General features: G+C 61.2%; 2 protein-coding genes across 6 annotated transcripts in view; both read left to right on the top strand.

The window, feature by feature from the left end:
- The first annotated feature begins 1,499 nt into the window (after positions 1-1,499).
- On the top strand, positions 1,500-13,903 carry PRODH (proline dehydrogenase 1). Of its 5 annotated transcripts, none has more exons than XM_063173408.1 (14): positions 1,500-1,651; positions 2,188-2,375; positions 8,513-8,547; positions 8,852-9,001; positions 9,134-9,198; positions 9,535-9,651; positions 9,793-9,872; positions 10,134-10,215; positions 10,512-10,604; positions 10,697-10,843; positions 10,967-11,142; positions 11,222-11,320; positions 11,704-11,792; positions 12,970-13,903. In XM_063173408.1, the coding sequence occupies exons 2-14, from the start codon at positions 2,239-2,241 to the stop codon at positions 13,149-13,151; spliced, it is 1,452 nt and encodes a 483-aa protein (XP_063029478.1). In that variant the 5' UTR covers positions 1,500-1,651; positions 2,188-2,238; the 3' UTR covers positions 13,152-13,903. The 5 variants fall into 5 exon arrangements, with proteins under 5 accessions (XP_063029478.1, XP_063029474.1, XP_063029475.1 ...); XM_063173404.1 differs by lacking the exon at positions 1,500-1,651 and adding an exon at positions 1,951-2,108 and having other exon boundaries at positions 8,945-9,001; XM_063173405.1 differs by lacking the exon at positions 1,500-1,651 and adding an exon at positions 1,952-2,108 and having other exon boundaries at positions 8,787-9,001.
- Positions 13,468-16,569, top strand: part of SCARF2 (scavenger receptor class F member 2) — a 25,433-nt gene continuing 22,331 nt past the window's right edge. The window contains 1 exon segment of the mRNA XM_063173465.1: positions 13,468-13,483. Coding sequence (XP_063029535.1) covers positions 13,468-13,483 — 16 coding nt within the window.

The following is a 16,569-nucleotide window of genomic DNA, read 5'->3' as shown; positions in this document are numbered from 1 at the left end:
GAGCTCAGCACTGGGTGTGCCGGGGAGGAACAGCTCAGGCTGCCATGAGCAGGACAGGCACTCGCCTCTGCCTGGGCAGATCACGAGGTGCTGCCAGCCCTCTCTGGTGCTCCGCGGAGCAGGCGAAGCCCAACATCCCCAGCCCATGACGAGGGAGCCAAGTCTGCTGCCTCAAGCAACCCAAGCACCCATGGACCCCACCAAAATGTTCACACACACACATCAGGAGGAGAGGATCAAGTACAGGGGCTTGAAACTTCTCTCCCATAACAGGGCCCGCAGATCTGAAATCCCTTCTCCAAGTGTTTCCAGCTCCACAGGCTGGACGTACCACAGCCTGCCCCAGGGATGGCTACAAGGGAGCAAGCGCCCTTTGATGCATCCTTTGGCCCTCCCTGGGGCTGCCTGAGCAGTCAGTAGCCCCTTGGCCCTGCAGGATTGGCCCCAGTGCTTCCCACAGGTCCCCTTCAGGGCTCCCTTGGGACCTTCATCATTTTCCCCACGGCTCCTCCAAGGGCATAAGGTCCCCTTTGCCCCGCTCCCAGCACTGCTCCGAGCGCAGAGCTCCCTTCAGGCCCGCCCAGGGCTCCCCTCGAGCCTCTCCAGGCCCTTCCTGGGGCTTTCGGGGAGGGAGGTGCCCCCGGGACCGGCTGCTTCAGGGGGATGGGAACGGGGAAAGCACCGGGCAGGGGGCGGCGGGAGCGGGGTGCGCTGGGCACGGTGGCTCCAGTCTGGTGCTGGCCCCGGCGACCGTGCCAGTCCCAGCTCCTATGCCCGACCCGGTACCTATCGCAGTATTGCTCTGGCTCGCAGTTCCGCTCCCAGTGCCAATCTCGGTGCCGGTGCTGGTCCCGGTTCCTGTCCAGGTCCGAGTCCTGCTGCCGCTTCCGGTTTCGGTTTCAGTGCCGGTCTCGGTACCGTTACCGGTCCCGGGACCAGTTCCGCTACCGGTCCCTGTCCTCGTGTCGGTGCCAGTCCCGGGACTGGTTTCGCTACCGGTCGCCGTCCTCGTGTCGGTGCCGGTCCCGGGATCAGTGCCAGCCCCAGCGCCGATCCCGATCCCAGTTCCCATCCCCTTGGCGGTGCTGATGCCCGTCTCGGTGTCAGTGCCATTCCCATTCCCAGTCCCGCTGCCGGGCCCGGTGCCGATCCCCGAATCAGTCGCAGTCCCGGTCGCCGCCCCGGGTGCTCGTGCGGGTGCCGGTGCCGGGGCGCGGGGCCGGTTCCGGTGGCAGCAGAGCGCGGCCAACGGCGGGGCGGAGCGGGGCCGCGGTGCCGGGGCCCCGGGGGCGGTCCCGCTCGGGCCGTACTTAAGGCGGCGGCGGGCGGCGGCCCCGCCGTGCCCATGGCTCTCCCCAGCGCCGCGCGGGTGCTCCGCGCCGCCGTTCGCCGCTGCGATCCCCCGAGCCGCCCTCGCTCCGCGCCCGCCGCCGCCGCCCCCCGCGGCCTCTCCCCGGCGGCGGCGGGCGCGGGACCCCGGCCGGGGCCGCCCCCTCCCCCGCGGGGCGCGGAGCGGGGCCCGTCGCCGCCCGCCGTGGATTTCGGGGACTCGCGCGAGGCGTTCCGCAGCAAGAGCAACGCGGAGCTGCTGCGGGGGCTGCTGGTGCTGGGGCTGTGCGCCGTGGAGCCGCTGGTGCAGCACAACCGGCAGGTGGGTGCAGGAAGGGGTCTGCCTTGGGGGGCCGTTCCGGGACGGGGCTCGTCCCCGTTCGGGGGTCACCGGCTCTGCACCGGCGGGGTTCTCGCTCAGGGGCGCCCGCTCCGGGAGGTGTCCGCCTCCTCTGGAGGGGGTTCTTGCTCGGGAAGCTCCATTTTGGCACTGCGAGTCCCAGGATGGGCAGTGCCCCTTCCGGACGTGTCGGTGCGGGATGGGGGTTCTGTTGCTCCAGGGGTGGCTCCCAATGGGGGGGATCTTTCTCTCCGGGAGAGTGCCTGTTTTGCAGGATGTTGGTGCGTGCCAGGGATACTCGCACTCCGGGGGATGCCGGTCCTGGGCTGGGGACTCTCACCCTAGGGGTGCCCCATTTCGGGACGTGTCATTCCCCTTCCGGAGGGACCCTCGGTCTGAATGCGCGGGTGTTGGAGAGCTCCAGGACCCGGGCCAGCAGGTGCCCGTTTTGGGTCGTGGGGACTTTTCCTACGGGAGTGCCCGTGCGGGTCGGGTGCTGAGGCGCCGCTGTCCCGCAGCTGCTGCAGTTGTGCCAGCGAGTGCTGGGGCAGACGCTGTTCGAGCGGCTGATGAAGATGACGTTCTACGGGCAGTTCGTGGCCGGGGAGGACCAGGAGGCCATCAAGCCGCTGCTCCGGCGGAACCAGGCCTTCGGCGTGGGCGCCGTGCTGGATTACAGCGTGGAGGAGGACCTGGGCGACGGGCGGTGAGTGCGGCGCTGGGGCGCGCCCTGGCCGCGCTGCCATTGGCTGCGTCTGCCCAGCCCCCCGCTCCCATTGGCTGCGGAGCCGTGCGTCACGGCTCGCCCCCCGTGGCACCGCCCACTCAGCACAGGGATGGCAGTGCCCAGACCACGGGGGGACAGTGCCCAGAACACGGGGTGGCAGTGCCCAGAACACGGGGTGGCAGTGCCCCGCACCCAGGGATGGCAGTGCCCAGAACACGGGGTGGCAGTGCCCAGAACGCGGGGGGACAGTGCCCCACACACAGGGATGGCAGTGCCCAGAACACGGGGTGGCAGTGCCCAGAACGCGGGGGGACAGTGCCCAGAACGCGGGGGGACAGTGCCCAGAACACGGGGTGGCAGTGCCCCGCACACAGGGATGGCAGTGCCCAGAACGCGGGGGGACAGTGCCCAGAACACGGGGGGACAGTGCCCCGCACACAGGGAGGACAGTGCCCAGAACGCGGGAGGACAGTGCCCAGAACACGGGGGGACAGTGCCCAGAACACGGGGGGACAGTGCCCCGCACACAGGGATGGCAGTGCCCCGCACACAGGGATGGCAGTGCCCAGAACGCGGGAGGACCGTGCCCAGAACACAGGGTGGCAGTGCCCCACACACAGGGATGGCGGTGCCCAGAACACGGAGTGGCAGTGCCCGGCACACAGGGATGGCGGTGCCCAGAACACGGGGATGGCAGTGCCCAGAACGCGGGGGGTCAGTGCCCAGAACGCGGGGGGACAATGCCCCACACACAGGGATGGCAGTACCCAGAACACAGAGATGACAGTGCCCCACACACAGGGATGGCGATGCCCAGAACGCGGGGATGGCATTGCCCCGCACACAGGATGGCAGTGCCCAGAACGCGGGGGGACAGTGCCCCGCACACAGGGATGGCAGTGCCCTGCACACAGGGATGGCAGTGCCCTGCACACAGGGATGGCAGTGCCCAGAACGCGGGGATGGCAGTGCCCCGCACACAGGGATGGCAGTGCCCAGAACGCGGGGATGGCAGTGCCCCGCACACGGCGGGGGCTGTGTCCTGCAGACTGGGGTGCTGAGCCCCCACTGGGGGGGTTCCCCTGCCCCTCTGCACATACCGGGTGCTGCCCCCCCTGTCTGCTGCACCCCCTCTGTCGCCATCCATTCCCTTGCACACAGCGGGGCGCACCCGTCTCCGGCGGTGCTGTACACCGCGAGCCCTCCTGCACCCCTGAGGCGGTTCCCACCTCTATTTCCATCTCCTATGGGATGCTAACACCCCCTCCCCACCCTCTCCTATTCCATCTTCCCTCTGCCAGCCAGGTCCTATTTTCCCTAGCCCGCTGGGGCGCTGTGTCCGCCCCACACCCCTCTGCACACACACAAACACACAGCGCTGCTGGCACGCCTGAAGTCCCCCTTCCCCCTCCATCGGGATGCTGCCCCCCATTCCTGCCCCCGCCATTCCTCACCATACAATTGTTGCCTCACACATTTTGGTGGACGCGATGACCTTGGAGCTCTTTTGCAATGTTAACAATTCCATGATTTCATGATTTCCACCCTCCACCATTTCCATCCCTCTCAAGCTGGGGTGCTGCCCCCCTTCCTGCACTGACCCCCGGTCCCGGGCAGCCTTCGCTGCCTCCCGCCCTTTGGCGAGAGCTGGCAGCAGCCCAAAGCCGCCGGTAACTTTCCATGATTCGGGCTGCAGCTCCGGTCAGCTGCGCTCTCCGGATCGATGGGCCGCTGGCACGGCCGCGGGGGTGGGCGGTGTCCCCCACCCACAGCAAGGGTGGCCCTTCCGAGGACAGCGCTGAGGATGCGCCGTGCCCCGAGCTGGGGACACGCTCCGGCTGTCGTACGCTTGTCGTGTGGTGTCAAAAGCACAGCGGGAACGGCTTTCAGGATGATTTGCGAGCAGGACGTGAGTCAGGCAGGTGCTGCCGCTGGGCGCCTTATCTCCGCTCCACACCCGGGAGCTGCTTATCGGGGATCCCCGTGTGCGTGCCGGGTGCCGCTGCCCCTCGCTGCCGTTCCTCCCCTGGAGCGAAGGGTCTGTGGGTCCCTGATGGGAGCAGGCACTGGTGAGAGCTGTGCCGGGGCAGGCAGGACTGCAGCCTCCCAGAGTGGGCTGGAAACTTGGGGTTTTTTCTAGAAAAGCTTCAAAACACCCTGCTGCTGCCAGGCAGGAGGGTGGCTGTTTTGAAGGCATGTGACTGTTTTTGAAGGTTAGGTGTTTCTCCCCTGGACACACAACCGTGGTCTGGGCAGTGTTCAGCGTTCCCGTGGGGCTGGGCCAGCAGCACTGGTGCTGCCAGGCTGTCCCTGCTGCCCTCCATGCCTGACTGTGCCTCAGCCAAGGCCTTTCCTGTGGGACACCATGGAAGACTTTCAGGCAAACTGTGCCTGCAGCTGTATCCCTCCTGCTGATGGGTGCCAGTGCTTTGTGAGCTGGCTGGGCTGGGCTGCTCCCCCCCACTGCAGATTTGGGGTTTGCACGTGTGGTACTTCTGGCTAGGTGAGTTGTGTGGGCCGTTCATGTTCAAGAGACTTCCCAAGGCATCCCTGCCCAAGACCCAGAGGGATTTGCCTGGATATCAGGAAAAGGGTCATCACCCAGAGCATGGTCGGGCACTGAACAGGATCTCCAGGGAGTGGTCATGGTCCCAAGGCTGCCACTCGAGGACTGTTTGGACAAGCACGGGGTGAGATTGTTGTCCTCTGCAGAGCTAGGAGTGGAACTTGATGTCCTCATTTGTCCCTTCCACCTCAGGATGTTCTATAATTCTCTGAACAGGGACCAAGCCCAGGATGGAATTGGATGTGTCATGTTGAGTGGTGTCCCTTGCCAGCCATCACTCTGGCTCCTCCCGGGCTCTGTTTGGGGTAAAATCCCAAATTCTCAGTGCTTCTGCCAGGGCTGGTGCTGAGTTGGGCTGCGCGTGGCTGAGAAGGGTGGGCAGCCCTGCGTTCATGGCTGCTGGACCCTGGAGCTGTGTCCTTCCCCTTGGTGAATGCTTTGGGATTGTGCTGCTGCCAGCCAGGAAGCAGAGTTACCAACCACAGCAGTCAGTGGGTGTTTTGGCCTCTTGGTGCCATCTCCCGTTGTTCTTCTGGAGCAAGCCTGACATAATGGCAGGGAAATGCCCTTTCCAGCCCAGGAATGGGCTGTGGCACCTCTTCCCCAGCCCTTCCAGCTGGGAACAGCAATGACACGTGGGCAAGAACCGGCTTATCCTGCCTGCTGCAGGCCCCTGCCTGCCCTGCTCAGGCTGGCATCCAGGGCTCTGCCAGCTTGTCCCAGGAGCCTCAGCCACGTGCTGGAGGCTGCTGCCAGGTCATGGTGACACAGCTGTAAATCAGTGTTCTGCAGGCAGCAGAGGTCTGGGGGCTCCAGCATGGCTACAGCCCTGGGTAGGGGGGAGAGGCAGCACTGGGCAGGGGCTTCTGGTACCTGTGGGGTGAAGCTGCAGCCCCCCCATAGTGAAGGTGGCTGTAGGCTCCTGGCAGCCCTGGGGCCATTGCTGGCACACGGCCATCCCAGGACTGCACTGTGGGTTGGGGTTGTGCTGACACAGGGGAGGGACAGTCCTGCCCCTGGCATTGTCAGATGCTCTTCAGGCTCTGCCACGCAGAGTGTGGATTCGACTTCCTCTAAAATTCCTTGTGTGGATATCTGACACCTGCCCCAGTGTGGGATCACTGTCCCCAGCCTGGGCAATGCTGCTCCCAGAGCTGCTGCCTCCCCTTCTCCTCCTGTTCCCCGTGCTCACTCCCAGAGGCCACCCCTGCCCTGTGCTTCGTCAGCATGTTCCCTGGGATCATGGGGCAGCTTCTGTTTAGCTTCAAGCTCTCCAAGGCCTGTGGTGGTCCTGGTCTGCTGTGTACTGACAACTCCTGCATGGAGCAGGTTGAAGGTCTATTCTGCCAAGAGCTTTGCTTTATTCCTACCTGTGGGATTTTAAGCACCACCCATAGCTCCAAAATGGACTTCATGTAACCATGAGTCTTTTCCTTGGATGTAGTAATTCAAGGACAGCTTCTCCCCGATCCCTCATCCCCTTTGCCAGACCCATTTGTTTGTAATGAGCAAAGCAAACATGTTGTGCTGCTGGCATCCTCCGGGTAACCTGTGGGGCCAGAGGGATTATTTCCAACAGTGGGACCTTTGTGCTGCTCCTGAGCTGCTCTACTTAACCTGGTCCAAAACTTCCTGAAAGCCCCATCTGCTGTGTCAGCTGGATTTCCCTTCCCAGCCATCCAGCAAGTCCTCACAACCTGCTTTAGGCAAGTGTGAGATCCCAGGCCCCAAACTCAACCTTGAGGCTGTTCCTGTCTGGATACAGCCTGCCAGGAGCATCCAGACAGTGCCTGGAGATGGGACCTGCTCTGGGAGACTTATTGTGGGTTTGTAGAAGGGATGGTCAGGTATAAGCTGGGTTCAGTGGCACTTGTGGGTGAGGGAATGGCTTTGTTGGCCAAGATTAATATTACAAAGTGAGCTGATATCCAGGACAAAGTTATTTCTTCAGCTGGAAGCATCTTCCTTTATTTTGCTTGATGCAGAAGAACAAAGCAAGCACCGTGGCCCTGCTTTGAATGCCCCCCTAGAGGATGAAGGAGCAGCTGGTGCAGTCATGCAGCAGAAATGCTGCTGGGAAGGGTGTGTTTATCTTCAGGAACACAAAACAATCCAACTCCAAGGGCGCTGTTTGCTGTTTGAGCTGTGTGCCTGCACTCCAGCCACTTGTCCCCAGTCCCTTGGATGTGGTGCCCGGGGTGTGCTCAGAGCTGTCCCCTGTGCACAGGACCCCTGTGTGCCCTCATGTCACAGCAGTGTTCAGCTGAAGCTGTCCCCTGTGCCATGCCACCAGCTCCAAAGGGAGCTTCCACCTAGCAAGGGCTCTGCTGACAAATCCCATTGCTGAGTGTATGATCTCTCCTCCTTCCTTTCCTCCACCCTCTGTACTCAGGGACAGCAAGCTGCTTTCCCTGCCCTCAGGTGAGTGAAATCAGGGAGCAGAGCCTGCTAGAAATGGTGCCTTGTGCTTCCTATGAGCTCCAGCTGCTCCTGCCCTGGCTCATGCTGGGCTTTGTGGCACTTTGAGTGGTGTGGGGCTGGTGCTGGCTCCAGGGGCCAGAGGGAATGGCTTGTTCCTGGTTGTTATGCTTCCAGCAGCCCCTAATCCCTGTCACAGGATTTTCATATGGGAGAGCGTGCCCTGGGACCCTGCCATGTGCCTCTGTGCTCTCTTGCCCAGCCTGCTGGCTCCAGATAGGTGGCTTTGCTTCTTCCCTCCTTCCCTCCAACTGTGCTTCTTTGCCATGGGGCACAGCCAGCTTGGGGACAGGGATGCCAAGGCAGAGGCCTCCTGCAGGGGATGGTTCTGCTGCCACCCAGGGCTGCTCTCCAGGAGCTGGCCCTGTTCCAGGTCATACCCTGGCTCTGCACCTGGGTTTAGAGTGTCAGCAAAAAGGCTTAGCTACTCAAGCTCAGGAAGGATGTCGTGACTTGGCCATCATCCCCCAGGCTGTCAGAGCCTTGTTATCTCCATGGCAGAGAGTTTGGGCTTGAAATGACATCCGAGGTCAGCTGGAGTTGGAAACGAGGTGTTGTTTGTGAGTTGTTGGCTGAAGCAATGGCACAGAGGAGTGTGGGGCAGCAGGCACCCTCGGCTTGGTATGCTCAGGGTCTGGAGGAGCTCTGTGCTCTGTGGTCTGGCTGCTGGTGCCATCAAGGTGGGAAGGCAGTGGGTTGAGGTTTGGTGTCACCACAGCAAGGACCACGAGCAGGTTGGAGATGGAGCATGCCAGTCCCACCAGACTGACTTATCTTTGCCATGGTGTGGGCTTTTGGAGAGCAGCTCTGAACCTGGGACAGGCCATCCTCACTGTGCTGCCTCAGGGCTCCCAGGTCTTCCCTGGATGGATGGTAAAGCCCCGTTCCCTTCCACACGTGGGTTTTGGGCCTCTGAAGTGCCAGCTGGATCCCATCGGTGATGGGATGGCAAGGGAACAGCAGGGCCAGCAGCAGGATGGCAGCACAGGAGCCTCAGAGCTGTCCTGTCCATCAGCATAGGGCTTCAGGGGGTTGCTGAACTGGCCCTCATCTTTCCTGTTTCTCTTCTTAGCTCCCGCACCTCTGCAGCCGACAAGGAGACGGGAGGTGAGTGACGGGAGATGGCCTGGAGGTCCGGGCATGAGAGGCCTGGTGTTGTGGGGGAAGGACCCAGGTACCATGGCCTCAAAAAATGAGCTGGATGAAGAATAACATGATTCCTGGCCCAGTCGTGCCCTTCAGCAAAGACTCGGCCTCTGCTCAGGCACAGAGCAAGCAGGGCCAAGTCAGTGCTGGGGGCCCTTCTGAGGTCCAAGCCAGAGCCTCTCTCTCTTCACCCACACCAGGAGCTCCTGGGGAGGCTGTAGGAGCTTGATGGGGCATGGCCCATCTCCCTCCTCTCCCACCCCAGGAGCAGAAAAAAGGGAGAAGCAATACCGAGTGCATCTGGGATTTGGGGATCACCGTGGTGGAATCACTGGGGCCCACTCCTATTTCTACGCAGATGAGGCCAAGTGTGACCAGCACATGGAGACTTTCCTCCGCTGCATTGATGCCTCAAGTGCGTGCTCCGCATGTCCTGGACAGCCCCACTGTGCTGGGGACTGCAGGGATCTCTCAGTCCCACCCCCACCACATCTCCCTGCCCAAGGGCTGGCGTTCCGGTTGACGCTGTTGTTGTGGTTCCATCCAGGGGGCTCCTCAGAGGACGGATTCTGTGCCATCAAGATGACAGCGCTGGCCAGACCCCAGTTCCTGGTGAGTGCCAGAGCTGTGGCAGAGTGTGCTGGGGCAGAGCCAGGGTCACAGATGATGCTTCTGCTGGGGCAGGTGCCAGGTGGCATCTCTAGTAAAAGCAGTGAGGAGTGGGCACCAGCAGCCTGTCCCCTGAGAGCCCAAGATCCCTGGAGACCCTGACTCAACTTTTGGGGAGACACAAAGATGTGTCATAGGTGACATAAAGGTGGATATGTGGGGTCTGTGCTGCCCTGCTCTGGGGCCAGCATCTGCCTCGGGCTGGGTATGATCTTGCAAAGTCCTGGCAGGACAGGAGGCTCCAGCCTGGGTGTCTCACCTGGAGCCCTGTCCCCGCAGGTGAGTTTCTCAGAGGTGCTGGTGAAGTGGCGGAGGTTCTTCCACCAAATGGCTGCAGAGGAGGGCCAGGCTGGGCGGGCAGTGCTGGACACAAAGCTGCAGGTGGAGAAGCTGCAGGTGAGGTGGGGGAGGCCTGTGGGAGGAGGCTGTGCTGTAGGGATGCCCTGCTGGAGGTGGCCATGGACACGGAGGTGCCAGAGCAGCCCTGAGCTGTGACACCTCAAGCAGACAGACCCCTGATGCTTCTTTTGGTGGCAGGAGGCACTGGCCAACCTCGGCATTGCAAGCAAGGCAGAGATCCAGCAGTGGTTCACAGGCGAGAACGTGGGCACCAGTGGGTAAGCTGCCTGGGAGCTGGGGGTGCTGCAGCACAGGGACACTGGGGGACTTTGTCCCTGTCCCTGGGCCAGCAGCAAGGGGAGGTCTCCAAAGGCCTGCTGTGGCTCAGCATAGCAATAGAACATAGGGGGAGTTTGGGTGGAGGTGACAAGACAGGACAGGGTGACACATGTGTCCTTCCTGCTGGTGAGGGTTGGGAGCTGATAGAGAGCCCGCTACCTTTGCAAGACACCAGCAAGGACCTGGCTCTCTGTCCCCAGCACTGTGGACCTGCTGGACTGGAACCGCCTGTTGGACAGCCGCACCAAGCTCTCCAAGCCTCTGCTCATCCCCAACAGGAAGGTGGGTGCCCACCTTTGCTACCCCCAGAGCGATCCCACAGGGGCTTTGTGGCAGCAGGGCGAGGGTCTCCTGCTCTTTGCAGTTGGGGCTGGTGGCTGCACAGCTCAGCCATGCTGTGATCACAGTGTGCAGCCACCAGGCTGGCAGGGTGGGCACCCGGTCACGCCCTGCTGGGGCTGGGGCACTGCGGTGGGGCAGCAGCCAGTCCAAGGGACAGGCTCCCTCCAGGGGTGTTTGTGTCCCCCACGGGCAGAGCTGGGCGCAGGCAGGGTGCCACAAATCTGTTCTTGTTTCAGACTGGGCAGCCGGAGCCTCTGCTGTCGCGCTTTGGTGAGGAGGAGGAGCAGCAGCTGAAGAGGGTGCTGCAACGCATGGACGTCCTCGCAAGGGTGAGGGGGCCTTGGGGCTGGGGGAGTCACAGAGGGGGACACATGGAGGAGCAGGCAGCCCTATGAACCAGCCTGCATGTCCTTCACCCCAGAGTGCCATGGAGCAGGGCGTGAGGCTGATGGTGGACGCGGAGCAGAGCTACTTCCAGCCGGCCATCAGCCGCCTGGCGGTGGAGACGCAGCGCCGCTTCAACAGGAGCCAGCCCGTCATCTACAACACCCACCAGTGCTACCTGAGGGTGAGGCCCGCGGGTCCCGGGCGCTGCTCCCGAAACCGTGGCAGTGCAGTGGCACAGCTGCTGAGGCAGTCAGGGGTGGCACTGCAGTAATGACCTTGTGCCATCTCTTCCACTGGCTCGCAGGAGGCTTACAACAACGTGACAGGGGACATGGAGCTGTCCCACCGCGAGGGCTGGCACTTCGGCACCAAGCTGGTGCGTGGTGCCTACATGGAGCAGGAGAGGGAGAGGGCGGCTCAGATGGGCTACGAGGATCCCATCAACCCAACCTATGAGAAGACCAATGAGATGTACCACAGGTAGGGGACAGCCCCAGCCACACTGCTGCCTGTTGCCCCAGTGGAAGAGGCCTCACCAGAGGCCCATCTTGCCTTACAGGTGCCTGGACTATGTCCTGGAGAAGATCAAGCAAAGGTGGAAAGCCAGCGTGATGGTGGCGACTCACAATGAGGACACCGTGAAGTTCACCCTGCACAGGTGGGTGCTGGTGAGGCAGGGACAAGGGGCTCGAGGCATGTGGGAGCCCAGCAGAGATGCAGAGAGATGTGCTGTGGTGTGTCAGGTCCCCCCGGAGCTCACCTGGGGGGATCCTGGCTCCCACGTGGTGCTCAGGGCTTTAGATGGGACTTGGAGCTGAGATACAGCACAGTGGCCCCAGTGGCTGCAGAATTGGTCCCATCACCAATTCAGAGGCTCTCGTAAAAACAAATCCGTCAAGCTCCACATCCCAGCATCCACTGGGATGTGGTCAGTGCCACCCTGTCCCACTTGGAGATGATCCCCAGCCTTCTGGTGGGACACGGTGCCCTGGTGAGCTCTGCTGGGTCTGCTCTCCCCCTATGCTGAGGCTTGTTTTGCAGGATGAAGGAGCTGGGGATCCATCCCTCGGACAAGAAGGTGTGCTTTGGGCAGCTGCTGGGCATGTGTGACCAGATCACCTTCCCCCTGGGTGAGTGATGGGAGTGGGGGGCTTGGCAGAGGTGCTCCAGCCCCACTGAGACCCCTAAAGAGCTGCTGGGAGGGAGGAAGGGAGGAAGGCCTGTCATAGAGCACTGGCTGAGCACAGTGTGTTGCCATGGGGAATGCTGTGACCCCTGGGTGGGGGTTTGGGGAAGATGTAGATGAGGATATGAGTGAAGAGTGACATCTCTCTCCGGAGGTCCATGACCTCTAGTGGCTGTGCAGGGACATTCCCATTTTGGAGTCTGAGCAGAGCCTGGGGTCTCAGGGTAGGGCAGAGACTGGTCCTGGCAGACAGAAGCCCTCTCCTGTACCTCCTCGGCCTGGGGGTGTCCCTTGGCTCCATGGGAGGTGCACACCGAGTCCTGGGCTCCCTGCTAACAGGATGGCACCAGCCTCGTGTGACCCTGTCCTCAGCCACCAGCCCAGGAGCAGAGCAGCACTGCCAGGGGCCTGGGCAGGAGGACACACAGGGGTCCAGGTACCCAGCCCAGGTCAGGGACTGATCCCCCTGCCCACACCAATGTCCAGAACAGAGTCCCAAGGCCAGCAGAGCAGCTGGAGGCAAACTGGGCAGTTGTCCAGCACAGATGCTGCTCTGTCCTGGAGTTCTCTTGGAAGCAGGGCTTGGCCGCCCATCTGCAGCCTCGTCCGGTCATGCTGGAAGAATGTGTTAACTTGATGTTTCTGGTTGAACGCTCCTTGAGCTGGCCCAGCCCCGGCTGCCGACATTCCCAGGGCTCCTGGTGACCTCGGCCCGCTCCCTCTGGCGCTTTCCCAAGCTCCCGGTGCTGAGCCGGGAGGGGTGCGCGGCTGCTGGGAGCCCCTCCAGTGCCACCACGGCCTCCTGCACGGCCTCCAGGCCGGGGGAGGGCAGGCAGGCAAGGGCAGGTGGCTTTCTTTTTTCCCCCCACCTTTTTTTATTTTCCCCTTTGTTTTTATTTCACCCTTTATATCCTCGCCCTTTTTCTTTGACCTTTTTTCCCCTTCTTCTCCCCCTTTTTTCTCCCCCTTCCTGTCCCTTCCTCCCCTTTTCCCCCTTGCCCCCTTTTTCCCCATTTCAAGTATCTTCCTCTTCTTTTCCTCATTCTTTACCTTTTTTTTCCTTTTTGCACATATTTTTTGTCTCTCTGGGCGATTCCCTGAGCCGCAGCCTCTCCCCTCAGGGCAGGCTGGTTTCCCGGTGTACAAGTACGTGCCGTTCGGGCCGGTGAAGGAGGTGCTGCCCTACCTGTCCCGCCGGGCGCAGGAGAACCGGGGCATCATGCAGCGGGCGAACCGCGAGCGGGACCTGCTCTGGAAAGAGGTCAAGCGGCGCCTCCTCTCAGGAAACCCCTTCAGCCCCTGAGCCCAGCCCGGGGCTCCTGCACCTTGGCCCTGAAGCACCGTCACCATCCCCAGCCCGGCTCTGCTGCAGCTCCCCCAGCCCCTTTGCCCAGGAGAGAAGTGTCCTTGTTGCTGTTGAACCACTCGCGCCTTCGGTGGCCTCCGGGATTGCCCCCGCTGGCGCTGCCCCAGGGATGTCCCTGTGCCATCCCACGGCCTCTGGAGCTGTCCCTGGGGGGGCTCTCCTGCCAGCCCACCCTGTGCCTTGATGAACACTGTCCCGATGTTTTTTCCCTGGCAGGATTGCACAGGGTGATTTATCCACTTGCCTTGTGCCCATGGGCTCAGGTCCAGGTGGGCTGGGTGACTTTGGGACAAGCTGGCCTCAGCCAGAAGCTCCTCCAGCCTTTGCCAGGGTTGGAGCTTAGCCTCCACCAGACCTCTGAAGGGGCAGGACCAGCCCCTGTTGCCCGTCCCTGCTACCTGCCTGCTCACTGGCTTTGCACTGACCAGGGCTGGGCAGGTCCAGGCTCTCCTCCAGCCCACTGGGATAACCTGCCTGGGGTTGTCCATCCTCAGGCACACGTCCAGGGGAGCAGGAAGGGTGAGGGGAGTGGGCTGGCCCCATCCCTGAACCGTTCCTGCCCGCAGCCCCTGGTTCTAATGCTGGACCATGGCAGTGGGAGCACCAGGAGTTGGACCACAGCTCGTCTCTGCTGTACACTGGATTTGTAGAGAATGGAAATGATTAAATCACAACTGTTCCTGCTGCCATCTCTTTCTCTCTGCTCGTGGGCAGCCACATGTGCCCAGGCACTGCTGTGGTCTCAAGGGAGGGTTAATGCTGCATGCTTTGGCCTGAGCCAGAGCCTGGGGAAAGGAGAGAGATGAAACTTCTTGGGACAGGGACTGGAGAAGCTTGGGAGCCCCGGGCCATCCCCATACCTGCAGAAGAGAGGGTGGCAGCATGGGAGAGACCTGCTTTTGGGGGACATGCACCCTGCAGGATTTCATGCCTCAAATTAGGAGCAGTTTTTCTCGGGCTCTGCAGGACCACAGGCATCTCTGGGATTCCCTGCATGGAGCTGTGGCAGTGTCTCCTTTATTTGGGGGTCAGCTTCTATACTTGGTGAGCCATCCACGCTAAAGTGGTGATGTTTTGACTTTCCAGAGCTGGTCATCTCCTGCCTTTTCTCTAGTTGAGACTCTTCTGCCTTAAAAAATAAACCTGGAGGGGAGCAGGGAGCTTTGCCTGGAGCAGGAGACCAGAACAGCACTGGTGCAGGCAGCAGCTGGGCTCCTGGAACTTAAAGGAAGCTGGGAGATGTTCTAGATGTTCTGGGCTGCCTTCCAGCCCACACAAGCAGGATGCTGTGACAGTGGCACAGAGTGCCCTGGTGCCCCAGGGGCTGAGCTCTGATGCTGCAGCTGCACCCAGGCCTGGCTGATGCAAAGACCCACAGGCATGTGTTGGAGGGCAGGTGAAGTCCCTCTTGGTCCTCTTTTTTGCAGATAATCCCCTCCCCAGCCCTGTTCCAGGACAGGACAGCTCTGCAGCCTGGGGCAGTGGTGTTGTGTGTGCCTGTTTGTGGGGGCTGTGTAGGGCTGCAACTGCTGCCTCCTGAACACCCAAGGCACAGAATGCCCTTGAAACCCCCAAATCCCCATATCCCCACCACCTTTCACAGAATGTCCTCAGCTGGAAGGGACCCACAAGGATCCAGTTCCTGCCCCTGCCAGACCCAGGGACCCGGCAAGCTCAACTTCTGTCCCTGCCCAGACCCCCAACAACCCCACCCTGTCCATCCCTGGCAGTGCTGCCCAAAGGCTCCTGGAGCTCTGGCAGCCTCGGGGCCGTGCCCATTCCCTGGGCAGCCTGGGCAGTGCCAGCACCCTGTGGGAGAAGAGCCTTTCCCTGATATCCCACCCAACTGTCCCCTGGCACAGCTGTATCCATGCTCAGCCAGAAAATAGCAACAGCCACTTTTATTTCTGGGTGCACTGACCCAACCAACACTCCCATATCCCAGGCGTTCCCCACCCTGCTCAGTTCTGGCTTTTGTTGCTCCTGTTTTCTGCTTGTCCTGGAGGAAGAGGAAGCATGGAAAGGTGCTCTGTGTGTGTGTGTGTGTGTGTAGGACCCTGTGCTGCTGCAGCAGTGGAGAGTTGGAAGGGAAAAGAGCCAAATCCTTGCAGAAAGGCTGAAATCCTGACAGCCTGGGCACAGTGAGGATGGTGACAATACCCCACATTGTAGGTCCCACCTTGCCCTGCTGTGCAGTCCTGCCCATCCAAGCAGCCATGGGGATTTTTGAACCACTGACAGAACAGCATCTTTTTGCTTAGCTTTGTGTTCAGAAATATTATAGTGCTGGGGTTTCTTTCTTCTGGGATGTTTTCCAAAACACAGAAAGACAGGAGACAGGCACCTGGCAGGGTTAGAAATGGGAACTGCAAATAATGGTGTGATGGAAAGCATGGGCCAAGCTCTGTATGGACAGCAGCCTGGCCAGGAGCAGTGGGAGACAAGGGAGGGGTGGGTGCTACCTGTGGGATATGCCGTGCCCAGGCCCTAGCAGCACCAGCCAACCCAGGGCACTGTGAAACCTCCCCTTGCCTCTTGCCCACAGCATCCTCAGCTTCTCCAGCCTCTTATGCCAGCTGGCAGCATCTTCTGAGGGAACAGCTTATCTCCCTGGCTGCGGCCCAGCCCCTGCCCTGCCCTGGGTTACACGGGTAGAAATGGAGCAGCCAAGCTGCATTGCCTGCTGGCCAAGAGAAATACAAGTTAAGTTTATGGAAGCCAAAAAAACATACAAAAGCTGACATATCCTCACACAAAGCACCAGCACAGCAAAGGTGAGAGGCAGTGTGATCTTGCCCTGACTCATTGTGACTGGGACAGCAGAGCACAAGGCCTGCTCAGCACAGTGCAGGGGGATGAAGCTGTGGAAACAGCCTGAGTGAGGCTACAGCTCCAGGTGGACACAAATGCCATGGGGGGCACCACCACCACACCCAGATTTCTGCCTAACTTTGGAGCTGAACCTCCTCATCCCCCTTTCCTCAGCAGAAAGGGATGCCAAGCTCAGCCTGAGTCATCCTAAGGAAGAAGCAATTTGTGCCCCCTATGGTCTTCTCACTCCAGCAGCTGTGAGCAGGGTGGGGCAGGGGGGACAGGGATGTGGAGGCAGGGGGAGATGGGCAAGGGATGCTACTCCCTGGTGCTATTGCCAAGCAGGTGGGATGTGCCAGGGCAAATAGGAGGGGAGAGAGGGGCTGCTACTCTATGGTCACATTCTCACTGGTAGGACCACCAGAGACTTTCCATTGGGAGTCACCTGTCTGAGCAGGAGAGAAGCCTTCACGTGCAGCAGTATTGCCAATACTGAAGATGGAGAGAAGCCACCAAGTGCCTTTGCTCTCTGCTTGATGCAAAG

Source organism: Melospiza melodia, chromosome 20 (assembly GCF_035770615.1).
Source record: "Melospiza melodia melodia isolate bMelMel2 chromosome 20, bMelMel2.pri, whole genome shotgun sequence".
In the NCBI taxonomy this organism is placed as follows: Eukaryota; Metazoa; Chordata; class Aves; order Passeriformes; family Passerellidae; genus Melospiza; species Melospiza melodia.
This window is presented reverse-complemented; position numbering and strand designations above follow the sequence as displayed.